This window comes from Carlito syrichta, unplaced genomic scaffold (genome assembly GCF_000164805.1).
Source record: "Carlito syrichta isolate Samal-C Ts95f unplaced genomic scaffold, Tarsius_syrichta-2.0.1 Scaffold304715, whole genome shotgun sequence".
NCBI classification, from domain to species: domain Eukaryota; kingdom Metazoa; phylum Chordata; class Mammalia; order Primates; family Tarsiidae; genus Carlito; species Carlito syrichta.
This window is the reverse complement of record NW_007248811.1, coordinates 155,490-166,495: the sequence shown is the minus strand read 5'-3', so window position 1 is coordinate 166,495 and position 11,006 is coordinate 155,490. Positions and strand designations below refer to the sequence as shown.

General features: G+C 46.4%; 1 protein-coding gene across 1 annotated transcript in view; it reads right to left on the bottom strand.

Annotated features, from left to right (window-relative positions):
• TXLNG (taxilin gamma) overlaps window positions 1–7,704 on the bottom strand; it is a 59,048-nt gene extending 51,344 nt beyond the window's left edge. The window contains exon 1 of the mRNA XM_008060760.1: window positions 7,550–7,704. Within this exon, the coding sequence (XP_008058951.1) occupies window positions 7,550–7,651 (102 nt within the window). The 5' untranslated portion in view covers window positions 7,652–7,704. The remainder of the gene's footprint in view (window positions 1–7,549) is intronic.
• Between the last annotated feature and the right edge of the window lie 3,302 nt (window positions 7,705–11,006).

Sequence of the window (11,006 nt, the reverse complement as noted above, 5' to 3'; positions counted from 1 at the left end):
GCAGCCACTGCACTCCAGTGTGGGCGACAGAGTGAGACTCCAACTCAAAAAAAAAAAACTTCCAGTAACATAACAAATAAATATGGCATTATATGATATGAAAACGTGGTGCTATAACTAGAGGAATATGCTGTATCTGGTCTGTTCTCATTACTGCTTGTCCTGTTTGATTCCAGAGAAGGGATGGAGTGAGGAAAATTTACCAAAGCTTGGTAATACAATTAGAAGATCACTTTTTTTGTATTTCTTTTTTTTTTTTTGAGTTGGAGTCTCACTCTGTCACCCAGGCTGGAATGCGGTAGCATTCTGCAGCCCCGACCTACTGGACTCAGGCAATTCCCTCCGCCTTAGCATCCCAAGTAGCTACACAGGCACACACCACCATGCCCAGCTAATTTTTTTTATTTTCTTACCAAGTTGCCCAGGCTGGTCTCGAACCCTTGGGCTCAGGCAATTCTCTCACCTCGGCCTCCCAAAGTGCTGGGATTACAGGTTTGAGCCACCGTACCCGGCTTATTTCTTAATCTCTGTGCCAGAAGAGTAGAAAATCATCAAGTGGGCAAATGGGGAGAAAAACAAGGTAATGAAATGGTTTTTTTCCTACTCCCATACTCTTACCCAACCCTGACTCCAATTCTCATTATGTCTGTCACAGAGCAATTCTGGGAAGAGGGGAGAATATAAAGGTTGGAAGATGGATTTACAAAATTAGCACCCTAAAAGCAAGAGCAATGAATCTCCTCCATATATTCTCTCCAAACCATGTAAAATTCTACATGCCCTACATTGTGCCAAATGTGTCCCATCAACTCATGCTTCACAATTATCCTACGTTGTAGGTATAAGCATCATCTCCACTTTACAGATGATGCAACTGAGAATTAGAAAGATTGAGAAATTTGCCCGAGGTTGCAGGGCTACTAAGTGGCAGAGCCAAGAGTCTTGACTCTAAAATCCATACTATTTACCCAGTACTACACTACTTATTACTGTAGTATAGATCAAAGGGTATTGGGTTCCAGACTCAGCTTTACCCCTTGGGCAAATCACTTAACAAACTTGAGCAGTTTGTCATTGGTAAATGAAGGCAATGACAGCTGCCCAGTCTTCTCCACAACATCTGATGCTGAAGAGTTAATGAACGTGTAAATGTGCCATAAAAACTACAGGGCACTACGTAAATGTAAGATTTTGTTAATTTGAGCCAAGGTACCATATATTTTTTATCCTTCCAAATAGCTTATGGACCTAAAAGGTAATTGTGGCATTGTTTCATAACCACATCCATTTGAATGGTCTCTTCAGGTAACTTTTTTCTTCTATAGGTTATATTACAGTACATTTCTAGGGGTCTCTATGGAAATTGTCTAAAACTGCTGATAAAGTAGCTACTAGCAACACGCAGCTATTTAACATTGCTATCTAATGTTAAAATGAAAAACTCTGTTCCTCAGTCATACTAGCCAAATTTCAGGTATTCAACGGTCAATGGTGGCTAGTGACTACTGTATTAGAGGAGATCTGAACATTTCCATTACTGCATAAAATTTTATGCAAAAATTTTTAGTTTAAAAAATTGTTTAAAAAATTTTAATTTTAAAAAATTGTAAAATTTTTAATTTTTTTGGCTGGGCTCGGTGGCTCAGTCTGTAATCCCAGCGCTTTGGGAGGCCGAGGTAAGTGGATTGCCTAAGCCCACAGGTTCGAGACCTGCCTGGGCAACTTAGCGAGACCTCATCTCTATAATAAATCAAAAATTAGCCGGGTGTGGTAGCACACGCCTGTAGTTCCAGCAACTTGGAAGGCTGAGGCGGAAGGATCACTGGAGCCCAGGTCAAGGCTGCGGTGGCCGAGTGGCCACTGCACTCCAGTCTGGATGACAGAGTGAGAGTTCAACTCAAAAAAAAAAAAAAAAAATTTTAATTTTTTAGTTAAAAAAAAAAAAATCAACCTTAGACATTCTGGAAAAGGCAAAACTATGGAGACAATAAAAAAAATCAGTGGCTGCCAGCAGTTTGGGGGAATGAACAGGTAGAGCACAAGAGATTTATAGGACAGATGAACTGTTCTGTATGATATTGTAATGGTGGAAATATGTCACTAAACAGTTGTTAAAACCGACAGAATGTACAACACCCGAGTGACCCTAAATGTAAATTATGGATCTAATCAATAATAATGTATCAACATTGGCTCATGAATTATAAAAAAGTTACACACTAATGCAAGATATAAACAACAGGGGGAAAGGGTATATGTAAGGGGGTGTATGGGAACTCTGCTTTCTGCTCAATTTTTCTGTAAATCTAAAAATTCCTACAGTAAAAGTCTATTTTTATTTATTTTTATTTTTTTTTGTGAGTTGGAGTCTCACTCTGTCACCCAGACTGGAGTATAGTGGCCGCTCCCGGTCACTGCAGCCTCGACCTGCTGGGCTCCAGTGATCCTTCCGCCTCAGCCTTCCAAGTAGCCGGAATTACAGGCATGTGCTACCACGCTTGGCCGATTTTTTGATTTCTTGTAGAGATGAGGTCTCGCTGCCCAGGCGGGTCTCAAACCCGCGGGCTCATACAATTCACTCACCTCAGCCTCCCAAAGGCGCGGGATTATAGGCTGAGCCACCGAGACAGGCAAAAGTCTGTTTTTAAAAATCAAACTTATAGCCGGGCTCGGTGGATCAGCCTATAATCCCGTGCCTTTGGGAGGCTGAGGTGAGTGGATAGCCTGAGCCCGTGGGTTCGAGACCCACCTGGGCAGGCGAGACCTCATCTCTACAATAAATCAAAAATGAGCCGGGTGTGGTAGTGCACGACTGTAGTTCCAGCTACTGGGAAGTCTGAGGCGGAAGGATTGCTGGAGCCCAGCAGGTTGAGGCTGCGGTGGCCAGGAGCAGCCACTGAACTCCAGTCTGGGCGACAGAGTGAGACTCCAACTCAAAAAAAAAAAAAAAAATCAAACTTATAAAATAAATTCTACACAGGGATTTAGGAAGAAAAATTAGCCTGATGTTGTAAAAAAAAAATGCCTGGAATATTAAATAATGTAGACTCATCTTTTTAGATCAATGCTGCCCAATAAAATGTTATGCAATGATGGAAAAATTCTAAGTCTGGTCATGTATGGTAGCCACTACCCACAATGGCTATTAAACACCTGAAATTTGGCTAGTATGACTCAGAAATAGAATTTTTTTTTTTTTTGAGTTGGAGTCTCACTCGGTCGCCCAGACTGGAGTGCAGTGGTCACTCCCAGCCACCGCAGCCTCGACCTGCTGGGCTCTGGCGATCCTTCCACCTCAGCCTTCCGAGTAGCTGGAACTACAGGCGCGCGCTACCACGCCCGGCTGATTTTTTGATTTACTGTAGAGATGAGGTCTTGCCAAGTTGCCCAGGCGGGTCTCGAACTCGCGGGCTCAGGCAATCCACTCACCTCAGCCTCCCAAATGCGTGGGATTACAGGTTGAGCCACCAAGCCCGGCAGAAATAGAATTTTTAATTTTGTTTAACTTCAGTTAACAAACTGAAGGCCTGGTGTGGTGGCTCACTCCTGTAATCCCAACACTTTGGGAGGCCAAAGCGAGAGGCTTGAGCCCAAGAGTTCAAGACCAGCCTGGGCAACATAGTGAGACCTCGTCTCCACAAAAAATTCAAAAAAGTAGCTGGGTGTGGTGATGTGCACTGGTAGACCCAGCTACTTGGGAGGCTGAGATGGAAGGAGCCCAGAAGGTCAAGGCTGTGGTGAGCAGTGATCAAGCCACTACACTCCAATCTGGGTGACAGAATGAGACCCTGACTCAAAAATAAACAAAAAAATAACTACATGTTACTAGCGGCCACTGTATCAGCAGTTGTAGACAATTCCTTGAGAGATCCTTAGAAATGTACTGTAATATTACCTTTAGAAGAAAAAAGTTGTAACCCCAAAAGACCATTCAAATGGATGTAATTATGAAACAATGCCACAATTAACTTAGCAGGTCAAGAGTGACTAGGCAGATGGTTAAAACAATCAGGGCCAGGCAAGGTGGCTCAGTCTATAATCCCAGCACCTTGGGAGGCCGAGGTGAGAGGATTGCCTGAGCCTGGGGGGTTCAAGACTAGCCGGGCAACTTGGTGAGACCTCGTCTCCACAATAAATCACAAAAGCTAGCCGGGTGTGGTGGCGTGCTTGGAAGGCTGAGGCAGAAGGATTACCTAAGCCCAGCAGGTCAAGGCTCTGGTGGCCATGCGCGTGCTACTGCACTCCAGCCTGGGCAACAAAGAGTGAGACTCCAACTCAAAAAAAAAAATAAATAAAGCAATCAAGAACCAACAAAGCCCATCTCCAACTGTCCCTCACTTCAAGTCCCATACTGACACCAAATAATGACAAAACGGTCCTTTTTCTTTTAATTCTTTCAATATTTTCAAAACACACAATGCATTAAACATCATTTCTGCTTCCTGGAAAAAAGGGTAGAAGTTAAATTAGAATGAAGGAAAAATTGTTTTCAACTCAGTGACCCAGAGAAAATTTTAAACATTAAGGGTCATAAGGAAGTTAACTTAAAAATGATTTTAGGCTGGGCGCGATGGCTCAGCCTGTAATCCCAGCTCTTTGGGAGGCTGAGGCGAGAGGACTGCCTGAGCCCGTGGGCTAGAGACCAGCCTGGGTAACTTGGTGAGACCTTGTCTCTACAATAAATCACAAAAAACTAGTCAGACGTGGTGGTATGCGTCTGTAATTCCAACTACTTGGAAGGCTGAGGCGGAAGGATCGCCTAAGTCCAGCAGGTGGAGGCTGCAGTGGCTGGGAGCATGCCGCTACACTCCAGCCTGGGCAACAAGAGTGAGACGCCAACTCAAAAAAAAAAAAAAAAAGCCAGGTTCGGTGGCTCAGCCTGTAACCCTGCTCCTTTGGGAGGCTGAGGTGAGTGGATTGCCTGAGCCCGCGGGTTCGAGACCCGCCTGGGCAACTTGGCGAGACCTCATTTCTACAATAAATCAAAAATCAGCCGGGCGTGGTAGCACATGCCTGTAATTCTGGCTACTCAGAAGGCTGAGGTGGAAGGATCACTGGAGCCCAGTAGGTCGAGGCTGCGGTGGCCGGGAGCGGCCACTGCACTCCAGTCTGGGCGACAGAGTGAGACTCCAACTCAAAAAAAAATTAAAAAATTAAAAAAACAGATTTTAAATGGCCAGGCACGGTGGCTCAAGCCTGTAATCCCAGTACTTTGGGAGGCCGAGGTGAGAGGACTGTCTGAGACCAGGGGTTCGAGACCAGCCTGGGCAACCTGGCAAGACCTCATCTCCACAATAAATCAAAAAATTAGCTGGATGTGGTGGCGAGTGCCTGTAGTTCCAACTACTTGGAAGGTTGAGGTGGAAGGATCGCCTGAGCCCAGCAGGTTGAGTGCTGTGAGCAATGTGCCACTGCACTCCAGCCTGGGCAACAGAGTAAGATTCTGACTCCAAAAAAAAAAAAGATTTAAAACAATTTTTTTTTCTAGAAACAAAGTCTCACTATGTTGTCCAGGCTGGCCTCCAACTCTTGGTTTCAAGTGACTCTGCTACCTCAGCCTCCTGAGCAGCCGGGACTAAAGGCACACACCATCATGCCCAGCTTAAAAATGATTTTTGCAGGCACAAGATATTCACTGAATTTTTAAATGGAAATTCAAAAACTAATATTTAATCATGTATTTCAATTCCATGTCATTGTCAGTTGGAAATCAAAAAGGTAAATGACACCCAGAAAAGCATGAGCAAAGAAGAAAGGATATGAGGTAAGTAAACAAAAAATACACACATGAGTATTCATATCCAGCTGTTAACCAGAGCTATGCACCTCAAAGGGTCATTACCTCTTATCTTGGTCGTTTAAAATGCTAGTTGATTAAACCTCAGTTTCAATGACTTTTTGTCCTTATCCCTGTGTCATAAAAAGAAACTTATGTCCTCAATTGCAGTGGCTTTTTATCGGGAGTTCTCCCCTGGGAAACCTACGAAATCAAACACTGAGACTGGCTCCCCACCCTCAGGGAATAAGTAAAGTGTCCAAAGTGACAGTGTTGAATCCCTACAGTACACTGGTCCACAGCTTCTTTTTCAGTCCTGCAAGCACTGATCTTTCTTTTAGAATACAAAGAGAGTGAGAGAAAGAAAGAGAGGTAATTGAGAAGTAGTAACACCCTCATGCAAAGACATGAAAATACGTGACCTTAGTAACAGGCCAAAAAGCTAATTCTTAACACTCTGCTCAGCTGTAAACTGGACCTTTGTTCTCCCTTTTGAAGTTCATGAATCGCATTAGAAAAATATCATTTCGTCATTTCATACAGGAGTGACTTTTAAGAGTATTCAAATACATAATTAAATAATATTAAATAGCTCTGAGTGATCAAGCAGGACATCTAACATGTTGAAAGTTTCAATATGTTCACCTGCAAGGAAAAAGAGACAGGGTTCCCACCTTCCCAGCCTCATTCCCCACCGTTCTCCATTTCAGAGCCCCAAAAGCCCTGTACCCCACCATTCGTTGTGCAATCTTTTTTCAAACTCCACCCACTGAGCTCCAGAACAAGTGGAATTCTCCCATTCTGAAAGAGGTCTCGATTTTCCTGTATCCAGGGAAAAACTGAAAACTCCTTGACGTGAGTCAAGTAAGGCAAGGGGTACAGTCCAGCCTGTCTCCCAGATTAAGAAAGACCAAAGGCCAGGGTCGGGAAGTGCTCAAGTTTCCGCTCATCACATTTAAAAAACAGTAATAAAAGAACGAAAACAGAAAAAGAAAGGGGGCTGAAATAGGGCTGGGAAGACCGGCTATCACGAGATATCCCAACTCTGCGGGACCGAGGTCCTCCAGCATCTCCTCCCCAACCAACCCCGGCCCCACGTGCAGCCATGCCCCCGGCGTCCAGAGTCGAGATCTGGGGTCTGGGTCCCTGGGGCCGAGCGCCAACCCCCACCCCGCCCCGCGACGCTCACCCGCCCGCCCGCGCAATGGAGGGGAGCAGGGGGGCGGGGGAAGGGGGGCGAAGCACAACCTCGGCTCCCGCGCGGTTATCTTACTGCGCAACAGCCTCGCCTGAGCAGCCCAGGAGTACCCCGCAGCGAGCCCTGCGCACCTGCCCGACCCGAAGAGGGTGAGCCCTTGATCCCAGTAAACCCCTGGACTGCGGCGCCCAGCGCGGGGAGCAAACTGACGGCGACGGCTGGCAGCGAGAACACCTGGCGCCCGGGGCCCCATGGTGCCGGCCGCACGTGGCTGTCACACCTGGCGCGCCCCCGCCTCGTACCCCTTCCCCTCAGACCCGGGTGTGACCCCTGCCTTCCATTCCTGCACCCCCGCCGCGCGTCCCCGAGCCCTAGCCATCGCCCCTTCCCGGTCCATCCATCCCAGTCCCACCTCCCCCACCTGCTCCCACTGTCGTCACCCCCGGGAGGGAAGAGGGCCGGATGTTCGTCCCGTGGTTAAAGGTAACCGGGGAGTGTGAAGAGGTGCACCCAGAAAAAGGTAGCCCATGCATCCCTCTCGGCCAGTCAACAACGAGGGCGTTCCCTTGACTGACCTTCTGCCGCGGACTGCGTCGTCGTCCGCCCCGTCTGGCCTCAATCGCCTCCTCGGCGCCGCCGCCTCTCCCCCGCGTTGCCTCCTCTCCCCGCGTCGCCATGAGGTGACGGCAGCAGCCAAACAAGCGGCCCGACAAGGGGCACGGAACCTCGCAGGGCCCTGCGCCCCGCCCCCGAATCCCCATGGCCAATCGCCGCATGTGAGATTTCCCACGTGACCGGAGGAGGTTGTCCCCCGAGGGAATGGAGCGAGATGGGGGTGGGGAGCGTTGAATACAGGGCTGGGCTTCTGCAAACCGAAGGGCAGTCAGAGGCCGCGTGAGTCTGCGCGCATCAAGAAAGGGACTCGAGAGCGGACTATAAGTCCCAACAGGCGCTGCGGCCACGGTTCACAAGCACTGACCGGGATTGGACCGTAAGGCGGCGTTCTGAAAAGAAGAAAGTACTGTACCCACTGCACTGCGTGCGCAGCCTGCTGGGACTTGTAGTTTCAGGGGCTATGCCTCGCTGTGGGAAGGTACTCATTATCCTGTGGGAAAAGTTTAAAAATATTCCAGTGCTTGAGAAGGAGCGGGATCAGGGACACTTTGTCGTGTTTTTGCTTTTGTTGCTGTTCTTAGGAACTGGGCGCGAGTGATATAGGGATAAGGGGAAATATTTAGCGACTTTCAAGGCTGGAAGTGTAATGGCTTTCATAATTTGAGGTTCCGTGTTTAGACACCTGTCCCGAGTCCTGGCCGTCCACCAGAGTTCTCACCACGGTTTATCTATCCCTAAGTCCTGCGGGGTGGCGGCCGCGTCCTATTCACCTTGGCCGAACTGCCTCGGTTCTAGCACCGTTCTCCACACTTCGTTGGCGCTTAATTCATGGTGAATGTTTCCTGCTTTCTCTGCCAGTCGTTTCATAACTAAAATTTTTCAGCAAACTCGGTTTGCTAACTAGATTTTTTTTCTTGATATGATTGGGAGGAGGACAGCATTTTTTAAATTGACCTGGAAAAAAATTCTATTTATGTAGAATTGCCTGAGACTATATTTATAAATAGATGTCTAAAAGGTTATTCGTCAAAATATTTATACTGTTTTTCTCTGGGTGGTGAGATTTAGGAGTTTTTTAACTTCATGATTTTCATTCTTTTCTTTTCTTTTTTTCTTGAATCAGGGTCTTACTGTGTCATCCAGACCGGAGTGCAGTGGCATGACCACAATTTACCACAGTCTCCACCTCCTGAGCTCCGATGATCCTTCTGCCTCAGCCTCAAGAGTAGCTTCTGCCTTCTGCCTCAGCCACCACACATGGCTAATTTTTTTATTTATTGTAGACACGGAGTCTCGCTATGTGGCCCAGGCTAGTCTCCAACTCCTGGGCTCAAATAATCCTCCCACCTCGGCCTCCCAAAGTGCTGGCACTACAGGTATTAGCCACCGTGCCGACCAAATTCATGATTTTCTATGTTATGTAAGTATGCATGGAACAAAAACATCAATAAAGTTATATTTATTAAGAAAACAAAAGAACTATGCAAGTGACTTCAAGTTTTAAGAGAAATGAAAAATATTTAGTTGTATTTTTTTTTTGAGTTGGAGTCTCACTCTGTCACCCAGACTGGAGTGCAGTAGCTGCTCCCACCCACCGCAGCCTCGACCTGCTGGGCTCCGGCGATCCTTCCTCCTCAGCCTTCCAAGTAGCTGGAACTACAGGTGTGAGCTACCACGCCCAGATAATTTTTGATTTTATTGTAGAGATGAGGTCTCACCAAGTTGCCCAGGCAGGTCTCGAACCCACGGGCTCATGCAATCCACTCACTTCAGCCTCCCAAAGTGCTGGGATTACAGGCTGAGCCACCGAGCCCGGCTTAGTTGTATTTATTAAATGCTCATTTTTATTTCAAAAGGAATTGGGGTGACTCATACACACAATATGCTACAGCATACATAGATCTAGATATATTGATATGTAGATATTACCTCATATATATGTATATGTATAAGAACACAAAAAAATAAGAATAAAGTGAAAGAATAGAAAAATAAGATGAAGCCGGGTGGGGTGGCTCACACCTGTAATTCCAGAAATTTGGGAGTGGAGGCGAGAGGATTGCCTGAGCCCAGGGGTTTGAGACCAGCCTAGGCAACTTGGGAGACCTCATCTCTACAATAAATAAAAAATAAGCCAGGCATGGTGGGGCACGCCTATAGTCCCAGCTACTTGGGAGACTGAGGTAGAAGGATCTCCTGAACCCAGCAAGTTGAGGCTGCAGTGGCCATGAGCGTGCCGCTGCACTGAGCAACAGAATGACCTTGACTCAAAAGAAGAGAAAAATAAGATGAAGTCATGGCCAGACGTGGTGGCTCATGCCTGTAATCCCAGCACTTTGGGAGGCAGAGGCGAGAGGATTGTCTGAGTCCAGAGGTCTGAGATCAGCATCTGTACAAGAAATTAGCCGGTCGTGGTGGCGAGCACCCATGGTTCCCGCTACTTGTAAGACTGAGGTGAAAGGATCACCTGAGCCCAGCAAAGGCTGCGGTGGCTGTGGGTGTGCCACTGCACTCCCGCCTGGGCGACAGAGTGAGACTTCAACTCAGAAAAAAAGATGAAGTCATAGTGAACTGAATCCATAACGAACACCTTAAGGTTTGTACACAAGCTGGGGGCAAGCCAAATTTTTATTTTGAGCTTCTTGACAGCTGAGAAAAGAGGAAAACAATTTACAGATTGATTCACAGCATCACAAAATAAAAACAAACTGGTTGCTCAAGAGAAACATAGCTAATACTGGTCCTACAACAAATATGAATTATAGAGGTCTGTCTCTTAAAAAATCTTTAATGTAGACTCTGGTGGTTTTAAAACCTGTACACAAATTCTATGCTCCTCCTGTCACAAGGCAGAATCTGATTCCCCTCCACTTAAATGTGAGCCAGACTCAGGGATTTCCTTCTAAGAAACACAGTATAATAGAAATGATATATAACGTCCAAAGCTGGGTGTAAGGATAGCTTCTGCCTGATCCTCTAAATGTTAGATCATTCCCTTCTTCATTAGGTCAGACTAACTTGATTTTTGATAGATCCATTTTTTCTTTAGATTTTTATCATAAATGCTTTTAAAGTGGCTACTGTCAAGCTTTAGCCCAAGGCTCTATGAAACACTTTGCTTATCTCTGCTAGAATCCATTATTGTGGTTATACTTTAGGTTTTTAAGGGCTAGCATTTCTTTATTTACAAGTCTTTCAAGGGCACCCCATGTTCTGTTTACAGATTGTTTTCACCTTTGCTCCAGGAATTATTGTCTGTTAAGAACTGTGCCTGGAGCCACGCTTGGTGGCTCAGCCTGTAATCCTGCACTTTGGGAGACTGAGGTGAGTGGAGTGCCTTAGCCCACGGGTTCGAGACCCACCTGGGCAACTTGGCGAGACCTCATCTCTACAATAAATCAAAAATCAGCCAGGCGT